General features: G+C 50.2%; 7 protein-coding genes across 7 annotated transcripts; 2 read left to right on the top strand and 5 right to left on the bottom strand.

The window, feature by feature from the left end:
* Nucleotides 1-55: 55 nt before the first annotated feature.
* Nucleotides 56-4404, top strand: CNF02400 (cell wall organization and biogenesis-related protein, putative). Its single transcript, XM_571337.2, has 8 exons — nt 56-277; nt 319-400; nt 508-921; nt 981-1897; nt 1956-2098; nt 2159-3697; nt 3748-3951; nt 4013-4404. Exons 1-8 carry the CDS (start codon nt 162-164, stop codon nt 4228-4230), a joined length of 3633 nt encoding a protein of 1210 aa, XP_571337.1. The 5' UTR covers nt 56-161; the 3' UTR covers nt 4231-4404.
* On the bottom strand, nt 4389-5780 carry CNF02395 (hypothetical protein). The gene is made up of 3 exons (XM_024658573.1): nt 5290-5780; nt 5142-5234; nt 4389-5088 (listed from the first exon to the last, which is right to left on the bottom strand). Exon 3 carries the CDS (start codon nt 5084-5086, stop codon nt 4520-4522), a length of 567 nt encoding a protein of 188 aa, XP_024514500.1. The 5' UTR covers nt 5087-5088; nt 5142-5234; nt 5290-5780; the 3' UTR covers nt 4389-4519.
* An 88-nt stretch (nt 5781-5868) lies between these two features.
* Nucleotides 5869-7302, bottom strand: CNF02393 (hypothetical protein). The gene is made up of 2 exons (XM_024658572.1): nt 6903-7302; nt 5869-6843 (listed from the first exon to the last, which is right to left on the bottom strand). The coding sequence occupies exons 1-2, from the start codon at nt 6903-6905 to the stop codon at nt 6052-6054; spliced, it is 795 nt and encodes a 264-aa protein (XP_024514499.1). The 5' UTR covers nt 6906-7302; the 3' UTR covers nt 5869-6051.
* Nucleotides 7303-7584: 282 nt separating this feature from the next.
* CNF02390 (conserved hypothetical protein) lies at nt 7585-10925 on the bottom strand. Its single transcript, XM_571335.2, has 13 exons — nt 10701-10925; nt 10463-10650; nt 10123-10408; nt 9996-10063; nt 9674-9936; nt 9511-9608; nt 9430-9461; nt 9239-9381; nt 8784-9191; nt 8639-8731; nt 8573-8586; nt 8336-8521; nt 7585-8289 (listed from the first exon to the last, which is right to left on the bottom strand). The coding sequence occupies exons 1-13, from the start codon at nt 10709-10711 to the stop codon at nt 7857-7859; spliced, it is 2223 nt and encodes a 740-aa protein (XP_571335.1). The 5' UTR covers nt 10712-10925; the 3' UTR covers nt 7585-7856.
* Nucleotides 10926-11085: 160 nt separating this feature from the next.
* On the bottom strand, nt 11086-12717 carry CNF02385 (hypothetical protein). The gene is made up of 4 exons (XM_024658571.1): nt 12560-12717; nt 12075-12470; nt 11767-12014; nt 11086-11719 (listed from the first exon to the last, which is right to left on the bottom strand). Exons 1-4 carry the CDS (start codon nt 12671-12673, stop codon nt 11485-11487), a joined length of 993 nt encoding a protein of 330 aa, XP_024514498.1. The 5' UTR covers nt 12674-12717; the 3' UTR covers nt 11086-11484.
* A 171-nt stretch (nt 12718-12888) lies between these two features.
* CNF02380 (conserved hypothetical protein) lies at nt 12889-14415 on the top strand. The gene is made up of 5 exons (XM_024657400.1): nt 12889-13227; nt 13306-13638; nt 13691-13776; nt 13828-14106; nt 14165-14415. Exons 1-5 carry the CDS (start codon nt 13154-13156, stop codon nt 14344-14346), a joined length of 954 nt encoding a protein of 317 aa, XP_024513144.1. The 5' UTR covers nt 12889-13153; the 3' UTR covers nt 14347-14415.
* On the bottom strand, nt 14318-16534 carry CNF02370 (protein farnesyltransferase, putative). Its single transcript, XM_571334.2, has 7 exons — nt 16129-16534; nt 15826-16077; nt 15256-15776; nt 15176-15199; nt 15044-15122; nt 14720-14990; nt 14318-14668 (listed from the first exon to the last, which is right to left on the bottom strand). Exons 1-7 carry the CDS (start codon nt 16464-16466, stop codon nt 14588-14590), a joined length of 1566 nt encoding a protein of 521 aa, XP_571334.1. The 5' UTR covers nt 16467-16534; the 3' UTR covers nt 14318-14587.
* Between the last annotated feature and the right edge of the window lie 180 nt (nt 16535-16714).

Below are 16714 nucleotides of genomic sequence, written 5' to 3'. Positions count from 1 at the left end.
GCGCAGCTTGCGGGCGGGACATCGGGGGGGGGGGGTGGTGGGTGAGTGGTGAGTGGAGGAGTGGACGCGGGCGACGAAAAGAGGCGGCGTCGTCCATCTTGCGTTTCCATCTCCACTCCGCTCATCTCCCGCTTCATCCCCGCCATCGCCCGCCCCGCACCATGGCCTACGTCGCAGTCGCAAAGGCCCTCTACGACTACCAGCCACAGGACCCAGACACCGAGCTCGCCTTCCATGAAGACCACATCCTCTACATCATCGACAAGGAGGACAACGAGTGAGTCCCGCTCCCACAGCCACACACTCACACCCATGCAGCTGGTGGAAGGCAAAGCTCAAGGATGATAACGGCGGCGCAGACGGCCAGGTCGGCCTCGTACCCGCCACCTATGTCGAGGAGGTGAGTCCGTCCGTCCTGCCGCTGTCCCGGCACCTGTCGCGCTCCAGCTCCGCCAGCTCGACGACGCCAGCAACCACATCTCGAGCCTGCACTGACGCGCATCACAGATACCACCCATAAGCACCACCCGCGCCATGTTCGCCTATGAATCCACCTCTCCGGAAGAACTATCCATGTCAGATGAATCCGCCCTGCACGTGTACTCTGTCGAGGACGACTGGCTCCTCGTTCGACTGGACTCGGACCCTTCATCCAAGCTCGGCTTTGTCCCACGCAACTATTGCGAGCCCCTCGATGCGTCGGAGCAGGTCCAGGTTGCCGACGCAGCCGATACCGAGGCAGAGCTCGAGGCGCAAAGGCAGGCTGAGCACGAAAAGGAGCTCGCCGAGAAGCAGAGGCAGCTCAAGCTCAAGGACAAGGTCGAAACATGGAGCATCAGTGAGCTCGAGGGCAAAAAGAAGAAGAAAGGGACACTCGGTGTCGGCAACGCTGCAGTTTTTTTCGCATCTGATACTGACAAGGTGAGTGCTTTACAAGATGACATGTTTCTCATTTACACCAAAAAAATCTTCTTTTGCAGGCCGCTCCTGTCAAACAATACCCAATCACAGACGTCCTCTCCGTCAGCCAGCCTTCCTCCAAGAACCTCTCTCTCGCCCTCTCCACCCTCGCCGAACCTCTTCAGTTCCATTGCGGCAGCGCTGATACTGCACGCGCCATTCTTGCCAAGCTCGAGCAAAGCAAAGCTGCCGCAGGCGAGGCCCTTGAATTGCTCAACAACGAGACACAACCTGTCTCTTCTGAAGACGAGGCCGAACCCGAGCCCGAACCCCAACCCCAACCGGAGCGCGCACCACAACCCGCTTTCACCCCGCTTCCTCCTCCCCCCCATCCTTCCCGCACCATCTCCGCCACCTCCAACAACTCTGAACCAAAGGGTGTCCGCTTTGCCGAGCCCGAGCCCGAGCCCGCGCCCGCACAAAAAGGTGAAGAAGAAGCAGCGACCGTTCTCTACGACTTTGATGCCGCGGGCGATGACGAACTGACGGTAAAGGAGAACGATACGGTAGCCATCGTGGACAAGGAGAACGACGAGTGGTGGCTCGTCAAGGATTCAAACGGTCAGCAAGGTGTAGTGCCCGCCGCGTACCTTCAGCTCAATGACGGCTCTGTCCCTGCTCCCTCCGCTTCTGCCGCGGGTGGACCTGCCGCGTACGATGAGGACGATGAAGAAGAGTATCGTGCATCCGAAGCCAAAGCTGAAGCCGAAGCCGAAGCCCGTGCCGCCCAGCAGGAATCTGAGCGTCAACGTCAACTTGCCGCAGAAGAAGAACGACGTCGGATTCAAGCGGCTGCCGAAGCTCGTCGCATGCAAGAAGAAGAGGACAGGCAGTTGGCTATCCAGATTGAGGAAGAACAAAAGGAGAGGGCAGCAAGAAAGGCTTTGCGAAGACAAGAAGAGGAACGAAGACGACGAGAGGAAGAGGCCAAAGCGGCGTAAGTTGGGTTTAAAAGACATTTTTAATGACCCATCCCTGACTTTGAAACTGCGTAGGAGGGAGAATGCCCGGGCTGGAGGATTGCAGCCGCCTCAAATCACGAAAAGGCCGTCAGGCAACGATGTGGCCGCAGCTGCCAACAGGCTTCCCACCAGAGGACATGCCGCTCCCGCACGACCTCCTGACAATGCTCGTTCCAGTAAGTTTTAAAACTTTGTTCCCCTTTCTAGTGATTCACTCATCTTTCTTGTTTCCGCAGAACCCAACCCCGCCAAGGTCCGCACCTGGTCCGATAAAAGCGGACAGTTCGACGTCGAAGCTGAATACCTCGGTCTGCTCAATGGCAAGGTCCGCCTGCACAAGCTCAACGGAGTCATTATCGACGTCCCACTCGAAAAAATGTCTGCGCGCGATACCGAGTTGATCAGGAGGCATGAAGCAAAGAAGGCTAAAAAGGCGAGCATGGATGAAGATGACCGACCGCTGGGCCAGCAGCCTACAGGTAGACGACCAGGACAAAGGTCGGTCGAAAGCACCCACAGGAGCGAGGAACCGATCCCCGCTGAAGTCGTGCGTGCCTCCAAGGCGGCAGCAAGTAAACGCCCCCCATTCGACTGGTTCGAGTTCTTCCTTTCCGCCGGGTGCGATATGGACGACTGCACCCGCTATGCTACCAATTTTGAGCGTGACCGTATTGACGATAGCATCCTACCCGACTTGGATAACGGTACACTTCGCTCCCTCGGTCTGCGCGAAGGCGACGTGATCCGTGTGCGCAAAGTCATCCAGAGCAGGTTCTCAAAGAAGACACCAGAGCAGCAAGCGCAGATTGAAAAGGATGAAGAGCTGGCGAGGCAGTTGCAAGAACAAGAGGCGGGTGGCAAGCCGCCTGGACTGTTTACCGGTCCCAATGGGAAATTGGCCAACAACACTCGAAGAGGGAGGCCGGAAAAGAAGTCGACCGGTCCAGAATCAGTCGACGCCGCTGCATTGGCTGCTGCAAGCGACAAGCTTGCTCAAGTCACTCTTACACCCACCCCGCCCAGCGCTCCTACGCCTCCACCCGTGATTTTGACTCCTCCCACCGTTGAGGAAAAGAAGCCGGCAGCAGCACCTGCCACTTCAACCGGGTTTGACGATGACGCCTGGACTATCAAACCCATTTCCAAGCCTTCCTCTCCCGCCCCTGCCACTGTTACGACTAGCTCATCCCCCGGGCCGTCTGCTGCTCCCGTCTCGACTTCTCCCAAGGTAGCCAACAACACCGACTCTCTGCTTGCTCAGATCAATGCGCTCAGGCCCGCGAGTACAGGCATCAGCCAGAATAACACGGGCGGAAGCTTTGACAAGTTTTCCCACATGACGGGCGCAGGCGCGCCCCGAGCACCGTCAGCACCTGCTCAGCACCCAGCCGCCCAGCAACCACAATCCCAGCTATCACCTCAGCCTACCGCCCAGTCACAGCAGTCCTTTGTTCCCAACGCGTATGGCCTCGGTGTGCAGAACTCGGGCCAACCGATGTCGATGCTTGCTCAACAAACAGGCATGTCCAACTCTTCCAACGCTCCCCGTGGCCCGCTCGCCCCCGTCCCCGTAAACCAGGGGCTGTTGAACCCCATGCAACCGCAAGCCACAGGGATGTTTGTTCCAACTCGAGATCTATTGCCGATGGGTGCTCAGCAAACTGGATTCCAGCCGCAACAGCAACAGCCTCAGACTACTTCCAGCTTCCATGCTCAGCAACAAATGATGCCTCAGCAAACTGGGTTCTTCACCGGTCAGATGGGTATGCAGCCTAGTAAGTGGCAATTTTGGATTTTCGTGAATGGCGCACTAATCTACCCATAGACTTTACTGGCTTTCCCCAACAACAACAACAACAACAACAACAACAACAACAACAGTCCACATTTAACACCATTGCCTCCATGCCCCCTCCTCAACCTCAACAAGCTCAGCAGGCCCCTGACAAGTTTGCGCCTTCAAACATCTTTGCAGCTATGAAGAAGACGGACTTTGGTAAACCCGAGGAACAACAACCTCAAGCAGCTGGTGTGTAGAAAAAAGGGAAAAACCCCTCGGATGGTGCGATGAGTGCTGACATCTGGAACAGGCAAATACGATGCCCTTCGTCCACTCACTACAGGCTATAACGGCGCGCCGGGTATGATGCCTCAGCAGACTGGCATGATGGCTCAACCTACCGGGATGATGCCGCAACAGACTGGTATGATGGGTATGCAGGGGCAGGGAATGCCTGGAATGATGTCCCAAATGACAGGGTACAACCCGATGATGTACCAAAATCAAACAGGGTATGGGTACCGATAGATTCTTGTTGTGAGCGAGGCAAAACTAAAGGGCGAGATTGTAAGCAATGTGTACTGTGCAAGAATTAAGAGTGTAAAATCAAGGTAGCCTATTGATACCTCTTTTTACAATATGGTTTATGCAGTTTCCCGACCGTTTTCAGTCTTTAGGGTATGCAATCGGATTATTACTGCAGCGTGCATGCCGTATACTATATCAAAGTAAAAAGTAAAAAAGTTGATCTAGATAGTAATGTGAAGAATCCAACAGTGTTGACAAACACTTGCTCCAACAGTCTCAGACTACGAGCTCAAGGTCCATAATTCTGCCATCCCCATTTATCATTGTTCCATTGCCCAGAATCGTACCCATCCCAGTCTTTCGTGACGGAATCTTTCGTGGCGGAAGATGGGTCAGAAGCAGAGGCGGAAGTCGTGTGATCAATGGCCATAATAGCGTCATCAATGCCAGCAGAATTATTAGACTGGCCATCGTTTGAAACATCTTGATCCACAGTCCCGCTACCGTCCCCTTCACCATCTAAATCATCCTTATCGGCCTTACTCCAAACCCCAATGGCCGGAGTATATCCTCCAACAGCCCCGTTGAATGACGGACTGGTCGCAGTAGGTATTACCGTCGTCTGTAACAGAGTTGGTGCCGATGCTGTAGTTGATCCATTGCCGTCGATATCGGATAAAAGGTGTGTATCGATTATGCGAGGTTTGATCACATACTCATAGAGGGCAAAGCCACCTACTGCTAAAGCGGCAAGGAGCAATAAAACGCAAAAGAGGATACAGCAGCACTTTCCTCTTGAGCGACGGGGCGGAGGAGGGACGCCTTTTTCAATGTCAGGAGAGGAGGAACGAGACATAACTAATAGCTTGTAATCAGTTTTGCGAGTTTATGTCGCAGCTAAATGCACCTACTAGTTATAAGGGATAGCTGGAAGAAACGTTCAACGTTTGTCTCACTGATGTGACCTGCACTCAGTGGAAGAATAAAAGGCAATCTCGAAGACGCTTTTGCTGTTTCTTCAGATCACCGGGGTATACACGGTGCAAACAAGCTACTCACCTAATTTGGAATGGTTGAGTTACGAAATGGAAGAAAGGGGGAAACGGAAAAGAACTGGGAGGGGCAGGTGGTATATATATGTGCATTCCAGTGTAGTGGGCCAGAATAGATTGCCAACCTGCGCCCGCACCCTCACCATCAGCTTTACGCATACAGTTTACACTTGCACTCGCCCACATCCTGAACCATCAGCAGTTATTAGCCTCCTTCGAAACACCAGGTAGGATCAAATTTGGCTTGGAAAGGACCCATGCTGCTGATCGTTCGGGAGTTAGTTTCCCAGCTTCAGGGTTGTTAATCAGCACAAGCCAAAGGGCGGTGCACGGGCGCTACAGTGATCATCAACAAGACTCGACTATCACTAGCTTTGTCGTCCTGTCGATTGATGATGGCGATCGATGACCGGGTTATGGTTACTTTCATAATAAGTGGAGCAAATGGGAAGCTGCTCTGGGCCGTCCCCTGTGGTAAGTTCGCCTTGGAATGTATGCCCACCAGAAGATAAGAATAATATTAATAAAGATGGATTTTGCCGTTGTTCAACGACAGACGCGGCGATATAATCAATACATAGTAGGTATCCGACGGTGGCATATTATAAATTCCAGCGAGAACGAGCGACTTCACAATATAGATCGAATGACATGTCAAGAAAGAAAGTAGAGTCTTGTTAGATAATACAGGTACCATATATTAAATAATTACATATACAACACTATGTATGAATGTCCAAGCTTATATAAAATGTCCAATCTTACGAGTCTATCGCTTGTATCTTCTGATAGCGTTTGAGCGAGTCAATTTCCTCGATTTTCTCTTGTTGTTCCAAGAATAGGCCGGCCGTGATGGACTGATATCCCTGAGCGAGGTGCGAGCACGCTTAATCGACTCGGAGGGGGAGAACTCTGAAAATGCAGAAAGCACGATTTGTTGACCTTTGTCCAGTAAGTCTAAGCAGACAGTATCGCGTTTAGTTGCTTTGAGAGTTGGCTCATCGCATATAGGGGAGGAATTTGGAAGCACCTCCACCCACATCGCGTCTTTGGCCTGCTTGTCCTGGAAAACGATTTCGGAAGTGGCCATGGAATTTCCCATCTCCTTTCCGTTTGCTTGGCGAGCCGGCACAGGCGTATTCCCCTCCCTAAAGTCGATAGCAACCGAATTAGGAACGTTGGCATCTTCCGACTCATCTTTCGTAACGTCCTCATCACCACCGGCAGTCGATATTTGGGAAGCGCTAATGGACCTGATGGAGTATCTGTCGGCCATGCAGGAGACATCACACCACATGTCACTTGCTATTCTGGTCTTTGAAGAAGATATATTGCAGAATCCATCATAAGACTGGATGACTTCAGATGGCTGATATGGGCGGCGTGGAAGATCTTTGTGCGTACGAAAACGCTTAAACGGATTGAAGGATGCAGTAGGTATGCAGAAGATCGACCGCCTGGGTGGCTTGGCCTCCGGGAAACTGGGGTTAGAAAGGGAAGGGTTAGGCTGTGAAGAAGGAGCGTCTGGGTGATAAATGAAAGGTGTGATAAGCGTTTTAGGCTAAGACAGGTGTTAGACAGGTGTTAGCGGGAAACGCACATCAGGGCAACTTGGCTCACCATGTTACTTTCTTGTTCTACGGTCTCAAGTTAGGAAGAATGGTAAAAGTAATCTCGAAGATCTGTTTATATCTGTTTAAAATGAGTTGCTGGGGCTATAGACGAAGATGGGGTGCTGTATATATGAGTGCCTTGAGTCTGTTATCCGAAGCACCTGGCTCAAAGTCCTATTTCCGCCGTCGCTTAACGTGACCACGGTAAACGTTTCAACCAGACCGTGTGAGAACTGGCACCATCAACCAATTTTCACTTGAAGTGAGGTTTGGACGGCGTCCGCGCTGCGGGAAATCGTGGGCGGACGAGATACTCGAGAAACCCCGGAGAAGATACGGAGTGCCACGTCGCATGATTAATAACCAAAGAGACTGTCCGATTGATTGCGTAGAAAAGAGGATATAGAGAGGATCCCTTTGCCATTAACTTTTGGCAAAAGGAGACGGTTGAGCTCAGCGACTTGTTTTATCGCGGCATTTCGTAAAAGGCCCCGCTCTTACGTATCCGAACCTGATAAACATCTGTCTTCACAGCTACGTACAGAAATGAGGGCCACATGTCTCAACCTTACTCAAAATATTACTCTTCCTCGCCTGTTGCAGTTTTCCCTCATGTGGCATGAAGAATGAAGGATTAATATGTCAGATGGCCACGAGCAAAGCTGAGAGGTTTAACGCAGCTTGTTCTGTACACCACGTGTGCGTGCATGCCCCATCTGGCTCTGGCGCCCCAATTCAACCTGACGATGACATACAAGTAAGCGACGACTGCTGAATCAGACTCCGGGCAGAGCATGATTGTACCTGTTATTACAAGTAGATATATAATAGCAATAAGAATGTCGTAGGCATAAACAAGGATGCACAATGGCCAAAGCATGTGGAGGTAGACATCCTGATACATTGGAAGTCCTTTTGTACCCCTTCGTCTTCTATTCTTGAAATTTAAGGAATTGTTCGTTCACGAACAACCGCCAGAGCAGTATCCCCCTCCATTGATGCCACATCCCCAGCAGCTGATCGCCCCCACCCCGGCACTCGTCAAACCAAGAGTTATCACACTGACGACGCCTTCACCCAATACAAACCCGCTCGCGACCACTATCATCAACAATGGCGTTTCTCCTGTTCTGGTGGCTTTTGCAGCGCGATAAGCAATGTATCCGCCGATTAACCTCGCAATCGAGAATGATGGAGAATTGAGAAATCCGACGGCGAATGCAATACCAGAAGGAAGAAGAGTGACGAGCCTTGACGAAGCGATGGACGCGGGGAAAGACGAACGGAAAGCTTTGACGAATGAGAGACATGCGAAAAGAGCACCAAAGCCTAACATAAAGGGTATGACGTGAGAAGGAAGGTGACCGTTATTGAGCAGGCGCGCAAGATTGAGCCTACGTTCCGTGTGAGTAAAGTTCTATGACCAAAAAGCTGACGCACCAGATACCAGCAGAAGGAACAGCAAATTCAGGACCGGGAATGGTATACGCTGAGGTATAGAACTTGTAACCCGCAGTAGCTACAAATACACTCGCCAGGCTACCAATCATTTGACCGTAAAACTGACTTCTAGGAGAAGCCCTGAGAAGATGACCAGTCTTGAGGTCTTGCATGAGATCACCTGCTCTGTCGAAAGATCAGCCCGCAAATCACCAAACGCATGAAGCTTGAACAAACTGTTGAGCTCCAGCCTAGATGACATATGATTAATAAACCTCCGGCGATGAACCAAAGAAAGCTTACCTCCGCTACCCCGCCAGCAATGATATTGGCCACGACATTACCCGGTTGTAAGATGGCGAAGAAAAGTTGGCTAATCTTCCCGATCCCAGAAACCTACCCAGCTCGGTCAGATCACCATTTGAATGTCACCTGCATGACCACTCACAGGGTTTAGATCAGTCTCTCCCAAAGCTCTCACACCTATCAGACTCAGGATACTAGCCAATAGCAAACCGATGGCGGTTGCCCAAGGATGTATCCCATCAGAGCCAAATACAAACCAGACCAGTATGACACCCATCACACCGCTAACTCCCAAGCCCCATAACACCCATGAATTTGGAACCAGCCTTTCAGGAGGCTCATGTTCTGGCTCCTCGTCCTTGTCTGGCGGAGTGAAGTAATCGTCTTCTCCCGAGACTTGGGAGGAGGGTGATCGCGGTGCGGAAGCGAAGATGCCAGGTCGGTAATTGCGCTGGCGGTACTGGCGAAAAGCAGTAGAGACATAAGAAAAAGTGATGGGGAGCAGAGAAATGATTGACTCGGCTATCATGATGGCTAGTGCAACCCATAGCTGCAACATAATTAGAGCCTGGACATTTATTTTGAGCCATTACTCACAATCCAACCTCTAGCTCCATCCGTTGTAGATGAAACTGGACCGGGTGCCCATCCAAGATGTTTTGATAAGGGTGAGAGCATAGCCCATCCTACTACCATTCCGATATTCATCGAAACAGTTACAGGGAACCCCATAATGATCCCTGTGGTAATTTATTAGCTTGGGCACAAATGGAGGACGTATTTCGCACCTTGACCGACATAGGATAGAGAAGGCGTGAACCTACTTGCCATCAGCAACTGTGGATATGAAGAACCAGAGATGAACCTGCCACCACATCCAGCTGGCTGCAAGACTTGACCCAAATGGAAGACTCAAAACGTCAAATACTGGGATGGAGAATAAGATGGGGAAAAGGAAGCTTAAAACCTGGATGGTATTCAAAAATCAGATTGGCTTATCATACTTTCTGCTGAACCTAGGGCTCAACTCACAGTAAGGCTGCCACTAGCAATGAAACTAGCCCCCAAAGCCCACCATCCCTTACCAGTCATGATATCCACATCCTTTTCTTCTTCCCACTCTGCCTCTCTATCCTCACCCCATTCGTCCTCCTCGTCGTTATCATGCCTGCGGCTCCGATTAGGCGAGACAGAAGTTGACGAGCGACGTAAACGGCGATAAGCCGTGGTTCGTGCCCCTTGCACTTCAACTGGGGGTGTATGGTGAAGAAGAGAGATGAGCTGTGCAGTTGCAGCTGAAAACATAAGATGAGTTAGAGAATGCCAGGACACAGTAGCTGGTCGTGACACGTACTGCCTGAGGGGAAAACAAGTTTCTCTTTCACAATAACTTGCTTACGCAGCGGTACCGCCAGGAACACCCTGCACAGATATGTTTATCATGAGTGTTTGGGATACGTTAACAAGGACTAACCACTTACCCAAAAAAAGCTACTGCCAGACACCACATGATCAGATCACCCCATCCCATGAAGAGCGGCTCTCGCCCGTCGATCTCCGGGCTCATCATGCTCAGCGCTGGTATAATTCCTACAAGGCCGGCGGCGAGCGGCATAGTACCGGTAGCCACGGCTGTTGTCTGTAGCACGACGTTCTCTTGAGGTGTGAAAGGTCTCATGGACGGGAACAATCGAGGAAGGAAAGTAGGAACGCGGAATATTGCAAATCCAAGGAGGGCGGATTGCAGAGACATCATTGACACCCATCCTAAAAGGAATGGTTTAGCTGACAGAATGTTGTGGTCTACGAAATGACACGCACCGGTTTGAAGCCCAAAGTATATATTGGTCATGCAGAGCACCACTCCTACCCCGAGCCCAGCCAAAATCGCTCTCAGTGTAAAATCTCCTTCGATAGGTTCCTCCATGTCTAGATACTCCCCATCTAGGTCCTCGTCTTCCATCCCCTGTGGTATGTACTCCCGCATACCTCTGGATGATGTCGGGGAGCTTGGAGATGTCAATTCAATATTCCGTGCAACTGATAAGCAACGACTTACACTGGATTCATGATTGAGGATGGAGTGTCTGTTCTCCGCGGATGCGATATGTGGAGGACAGCAGTAGTAGTAGTATGCTGATTCTGTTGGGATACAGATCTCCTTGTTTAGATGGATTTATGTAGGGGCGGTGTTCTTCTCGCTCCTGTTCCTATCACACCCACTCAAAACATTCGCCCTACGTAGTGAGTTATAGTAGTAGTAGCTAGTTCCCTGTTATTGTCGGCGATGAGCGACACGTTTCGACCTGACGTCACCATATATATAAATAATACCTGACTGAATGAATGATGAATGATGATGTTCCGATCTGGCCGGCGGAGGCCGGCGGAAGGAGTGGTGGGCGAGTCAATCATGAAAGTATGAAAACATAAGATTTGTACATGACATGAATATAGGAACAAATATATTTGAATGCGTACCGAGTAATATTGTGGGGCTATCGATGACAAGAGTTTTTAAGTCATGATGCCGTATATAGTACACAGATCGAATGAATGATTTGTGGTGATAATGTTAAAAACACAGCGAAGCCTAGCTTGATAATAGAAGAGAGGGTACCATGACGGGCATGTGAATTGCTGAGTTGGTTGAGTACCTTGATTGGAGTAGAAAAGAAAATCCCGATGATGATTACTCGAGATTGAAGGTCCGAAGGATGGCGCAATGTGTTGAAGTCGCCTATCCAACATTTTCCGACCGTTAGGGCCTAGCTGGGAATCTTGCTGACTGATTGATGCTGTGTGTTATCCCGGTCAATGCTCGGAAGTCGCTTGCCAGCGTCTTATATCTTTCCATAGGCCCCCAAAATCATTGGCTCTTCCATGACAACGTCAATTTCGGAGCCTGAATCTGAATCCAAATCGGACATCGCTTTTGCCAAAGCCAAGTTTCGCTCAGGAATTCGGTCTCGACATTGCCGCCGAGACAGGGGGGACCCTTCTGCAGTAGGTTTTGAGAAAGAAAAGTTGGGCTGTTTAGGGTGTGGGGCTCCTGCCGCTGACGTTGGCGACAAATATCTGGACGATAGTCAGTATATACACATTCTAAGAATAGTTCTGCTTACTGGTTCTGTTCACCATTATCGCCATAGATAGCAAAACTTCTCCTGGATGAACCAGTCGGTGGAGTTTGTAAGGTCATGGCGCTCCTGCCGGATGTCGAACGGCTCAGAGACTCTGACGACTGTGCAGTGTATTGATCTCGAATTCGGAGATCGTTCAGACCAGATAATATGTGATGGAAACCGTTTGCCGTGGCTGGTTTAGGAGAACGGCTTGCATGTGTGTAGCGAGGGGAGGGATAAGATGTTACCTACAGTATTATCGACGTCAAGTCCTCGCAATCTCAACAGCCCCAAAGCGGTCAGCTTACGCCTAGAATGATCTCATTATTTTCCTGTCGTTCGGACCTTGTAGTAGCATCAGGATGCTGATATACACTAGGTTTGCCATCCGAACTGGGTGCAAAACTCAATCGGTGGTCGCGTCGCTTAGTAGGAGTCGAGTGGAGAATGTTAATTGGACTAGAGGAATTGCTAGACCAATGGCTGGAGGATGAGGGGCTAGAAAAAACCCCTGCATACCATTCCTTCCTCGTCTGCCTTGGACAATCAGTGAAATCAAGAGGCATTGATGCGCCGCAAGTCGTTCGTATGTTCGATTCTGACAGAAAAGCTGGCGGACTGCGGGAAGATTGAGAGAGATTGACAGCTAATTGAAGTGATGGAGTGTGTCGGCGAGGTGAAGGGGTCTGTTGTCTGGGACGTTTCTGTTTCCAAACGTCAGCCCGCGGTATTGGGCAATAATATAGTTCATCCTCCTGTATCCCGATATTTCGCGGCAAAGATGAGCACCCACATGAGCTCGAACCATTGTCTCGGCCTGGCCACGACCTGTAGAAGGAGAAATGGCGGTGTGAAAGCTGACGAGGTCATCAGGATCAACATCTAGGAGACGTTTCTGTCCCCGCATCCCTGGGCAGATAGGGAAGGGCTCAAAGAATTGTCAGGGAAGAGTGGCTGTGAGGAAGAAAGGAAAATGAAGGACGAAAGACAGACGCGTCGCGTCAATGTGTGGGTGGGGCCGGAGTTGCTCGGACCGAGGGCCGGGAGATGCCGAACGAAGGTTCGTAACCATTCAGCGGGCTACAGAACGTAATACTGTAATTACATGAACAAGCTGTCAGCTGACGTTCACTGTATCTCCGGTGGGTCGGACGAAGCAACACAGCCAGTACTCACTTACCCGATAAACGACCCTCCATAAATAGCATCGTCCAAAGTACATTCCTTTCATTATTAAGTTCGCAACGCAGAGACAGCCGCTAATCCAAAATGACCACCCATAATCATCCTGTTGTCGAAGCTGAACTCGTACTCGAAGCTCAAAACAACCTCGGTGAAGGTATGGCGTTCACCACATTATTCTAATGATAGAGTGGTTTACTTTGGCATGAAAGGAGTTGTGTGGGATTCGAGGACTCAACTTCTCCACTGGGTAGACATCTTTCGTTCAGAACTCCATACGTAGGTATAGTGTAGTTCGTTGGCCATTTTAGTCAGCTTCATCTGCTTACTGATAGGGATGTCTTCATGATCTTTTAGATTAGACCCTGCTACAGGGAATCGCTCAATTGACGTTTACCCGCAGTCCCCCTGCCTTTCATACATCACTCCTCGTGCCAATGCACCTGGTTTCATCGCGACCAACGCTTCATCTCTTGTGGTACTCCCGCCTGCAACAACGCCTACCACCACAAGCCCTACTCCTGTCAAAAGGGAGTATGAAGCTGTCCTTGATGAGACCCTGGATGCTAAACTCGTCGAAGATGGCGTCATAAGGTTCAATGATGGTGGGGTAGACCCCGACGGCAGGGTGTGGTTTGGAAGCATGGGTATCGATGAAAGCAAGCCCGAAATGCCGGGGAAGCTATTCGTGTATGTAAAATTATCCTGTTCTTTTAAATCCACTAGCTAACAGAATGACCAGATGGGATGGAGGAAAAGCGGTGGAGACCATGAACAATGTCGGTGTGTCAAACGGTCTGGGGTGGTCTCCTGACGGTCGAACCGTCTGTACGTATCCAAACACAGTCTACTGTTGCAAGCTAGCTTACAAGCTATCAGACTATATTGACTCCCGGTACGACCTTGTATCGGCTTACAACTATTCGACGACTCCTCCTTACTGGTCTAACAAACGTACATTTGCTCTTCCTCCACCGGCACTTGATGCTGAGAATCCCACTCATGGCGCTTATGATGGGCTCTGTGTTGACGGCGTGGGGAACGTGTGGGTGGCTAGGTGGAGGGATGAGAGGGTGGTTGGCTTCAATCCTGAGGGAAAACTTATCGCAATGGTCACGCTGAAGGGATGCAAAAACCCCACTATCCCATGTTTTGGAGGTGAGCTCTCGTCGTAATTGGTTACCTAGCAAGCTCCTGACTGGATTCCACATGATAGGCAAAGACCTCACTACCATGTACATTGTCTCGGCGACTTCGTATCGGGGCGGAGATGGTGATCATCAGAAATGGCCCAGATCGGGCGACCTTTTTAAGGTTGAGTGCGGACCTGGGACAGAGATGGGCAAGATTTTGGGTGCAGGCTGGAAAGGTGCGGAGAGGCATCGTGCTCAGCTTTAAAGCTGTGGAAATGTATCCTATGAAAGATGATGTAAAAGTATTTCGAGCTTAGAAAGCACCCTTATATCTGGGCGTTCCTCACATGCGAACAGTTTTTAAAGCTGCCATTATTTGTTGCCGTTCTCTAAGCGCACTTAACCTTTCTATACTAAAACTGTTTTGCCCATAGACTAAAGGTTTTGAGAATTTAACCATACATGGTTCCCAAAGATAATACGATTTTCCTCTACAATTGCGGAGTTCAATTCTCTTGACAATAAAAATAGTTGATGAACGGCTTCAACCTTAACCCAAGGATGTTGAAGACAGGGGTCGTCGTATTCTGGTCAAACATTGAGTCATTCTAAAGGATATTCACAAGATGACTACTCACAACACGGTTGTCCCTTCCTCCCACAATTATTTCTCCCCCTTCTTCCTCGATCCATCCAAGAGCATTGGCCCAAATCTCCCGCCTTGCGTTGCGCCTCTCATCCTCATTCTTCCACCCACCCCCAGGAGCGACAGGTTCGATGGCTGGAAGCCCCTTGGATGCGTCGAATTTGAGACGATTAGACGACACGGCGGAAGGAGAATGGCTCATCTTATGCTGAGCGATAGAAAGACCCGAGAGATTGTTGCAAGTATGGTATTGATCGGGACGTCTTTACATAGTTAGCTTGCTACTCACCGAGTCACAACCGTAGCAATGACTTACTTCCCGGGCTTATCACGAAGACCACCTGTGGAACCTGGATCCTGCTGAGCTGCAACAAGAGTGAACTCTTGCAAAGCGACTATAGAGGAGAGCAAGTCAGCAGTGACCTTATATTGTCGACATGCGACGAACCCCGGTTGAAGGTAGGTGGTATAGCTAATAAGGGTCGCACTGTCAAAATATGAATTCGTCTACGGGGTTTGCCTACTCACGAGGAACGTCCTCCCAGTCACCTTCCTTCTCCTCTTCTTCAATGAGTTCAACTCGCGACTTTTTCACTTTTTTGCTCTTTTCTCTCCTCACTAATTCTTCTGCTACGGGGGCTCCACCGCCAACCCACCATGAATAACAACCGTCAACCAATTTGTTTGTCCGTCCCCTGAAACCTCCTCCTTCAATAGCTTCTCCCTGTTGAAGGACAGTCCATCGAAGCGCTGCACTGGCATCAATGGATGACGGGAAAGAAGGAAGAGGTACAGAGGTAAGAAGGAAGTGCGAATTCAGTGAACAAGAAGTATATCCACCGTGTGCCTCTGCCATAGAAACTCTACAAGAGGGTTCCGATGTTGGAAGGGCAGAAGTCGACGGGACAACTGAAGGGAACGGGAAAGAGGCGCAAGCGAAACCGCCTTCATAAGTCTGGCAGGCAGAGACAAATTTATCGACATTGTGTAAAAGTTCCGGTGTAATGATGTCAAGAAGAGTAGCAACCACCAACAGACAATATGTCCCTCTTGAGATTTGCAAGTGAGCTACTAATATTCTGATCGAAAAGAACTTACCGGACATCAACTTCGCCCCCTTCACAAACGACAAAGCCGCCATCGGGTCTCTTACACCTCATAAAGAACTCATATAGGCTCTGTCTAGCATCTGCAAGATCCTTCCAACCACCTGTCGGACCGTCGTTACCTGTGATGGCTAGAGAGCAGACAGAAGCGTAGGTGGGTAGCAGGTGAGGGATTTGAGAATTGGCAGGGCCACCAGCGAAACCGCCCATTGGCGAAAGGAAGTGAAGCAAAGTCGACACCACCCTGTCAAGGGAGTCAGTCAAAGCTACAAAATCCATGCAGGCGTCAACTCACCTGTCCTTTGTTCCCTGATCAAGAGCCACGCCCAAGAGGTCAAGAGAATGCACCGTCCAGAATATTAACCATGGTCGGCTAGCATCGAGGCTCACAAACTTTCCCGGCAATTGAAAGAAAGTAGAGGCAAGAAATTGGGTATGCTCTTGCTTCCTGAGACCGGAATATATTTTGCCATGCTGCGAGACGAGGGCATTGGGGTCAGCGGTGAGGTCGAATAATTGAGAGATGAGATCTTCGGTTTCTGCTTGCTCGTCGAGAGTGGCTGAGGGTCTCGAATTTGACGGAAGAGGCGTGGAAACAAGAGAGTATACTGAGGGAGTGAATTCTGTAGCCATTATATTAGCTACTTGGGCAGAGTGCCAGAAGAGAGTAGCAGCTGTATTGATATATGTACCGAATTGTGATTATGGCCGTCGCCGGGCTTGAGCTGCAATGTCCTATTGTTCTCCTGGCCAGCCTCCACTCTGCCCGGAGACACCGCATGCCTTCCACATCCCTGTTCTTCGACTACGTCGATTACTCAGCCTGCCTTCTCTTACTGCAGATTAGTACTTAGGCATGCTGCGTCTCTCGGCCACTTGTT

Source organism: Cryptococcus neoformans (genome assembly GCF_000091045.1).
Source record: "Cryptococcus neoformans var. neoformans JEC21 chromosome 6 sequence".
Lineage (NCBI taxonomy): Eukaryota > Fungi > Basidiomycota > Tremellomycetes > Tremellales > Cryptococcaceae > Cryptococcus > Cryptococcus deneoformans.
The sequence above is the reverse complement of the archived record's forward strand: the minus strand, read 5'-3'. Positions and strand labels throughout refer to the sequence as shown.

Excerpts from the sequence above, each read along its gene's own strand:
- CNF02400 (XM_571337.2), top strand. The coding sequence starts at position 162 with ATGGCCTACGTCGCAGTCGCAAAGGCCCTCTACGACTACCAGCCACAG. Across the intron at positions 278-318 it reads ATCGACAAGGAGGACAACGA|CTGGTGGAAGGCAAAGCTCA; the intron begins GTGAGTCCCGCT and ends ACACCCATGCAG. Across the intron at positions 3,698-3,747 it reads TCAGATGGGTATGCAGCCTA|ACTTTACTGGCTTTCCCCAA; the intron begins GTAAGTGGCAAT and ends ATCTACCCATAG.
- CNF02395 (XM_024658573.1), bottom strand. The coding sequence starts at position 5,086 with ATGTCTCGTTCCTCCTCTCCTGACATTGAAAAAGGCGTCCCTCCTCCG.
- CNF02390 (XM_571335.2), bottom strand. Across the intron at positions 9,609-9,673 it reads TTGCTAGTGGCAGCCTTACT|GTTTTAAGCTTCCTTTTCCC; the intron begins GTGAGTTGAGCC and ends AATACCATCCAG. Across the intron at positions 8,290-8,335 it reads GTTCCTTCTGCTGGTATCTG|GCTCAATCTTGCGCGCCTGC; the intron begins GTGCGTCAGCTT and ends CACGGAACGTAG.
- CNF02385 (XM_024658571.1), bottom strand. The coding sequence starts at position 12,673 with ATGCGGGGACAGAAACGTCTCCTAGATGTTGATCCTGATGACCTCGTC. Across the intron at positions 12,015-12,074 it reads ATAATGAGATCATTCTAGGC|GTAACATCTTATCCCTCCCC; the intron begins GTAAGCTGACCG and ends ATAATACTGTAG. Across the intron at positions 11,720-11,766 it reads GATAATGGTGAACAGAACCA|ATATTTGTCGCCAACGTCAG; the intron begins GTAAGCAGAACT and ends ACTATCGTCCAG.
- CNF02380 (XM_024657400.1), top strand. The coding sequence starts at position 13,154 with ATGAAAGGAGTTGTGTGGGATTCGAGGACTCAACTTCTCCACTGGGTA. Across the intron at positions 13,639-13,690 it reads ATGCCGGGGAAGCTATTCGT|ATGGGATGGAGGAAAAGCGG; the intron begins GTATGTAAAATT and ends CAGAATGACCAG. Across the intron at positions 14,107-14,164 it reads CACTATCCCATGTTTTGGAG|GCAAAGACCTCACTACCATG; the intron begins GTGAGCTCTCGT and ends TCCACATGATAG.
- CNF02370 (XM_571334.2), bottom strand. The coding sequence starts at position 16,466 with ATGGCTACAGAATTCACTCCCTCAGTATACTCTCTTGTTTCCACGCCT. Across the intron at positions 15,200-15,255 it reads TGACTGGGAGGACGTTCCTC|CTATACCACCTACCTTCAAC; the intron begins GTGAGTAGGCAA and ends GACCCTTATTAG. Across the intron at positions 14,991-15,043 it reads CTTCGTGATAAGCCCGGGAA|ACGTCCCGATCAATACCATA; the intron begins GTAAGTCATTGC and ends AACTATGTAAAG.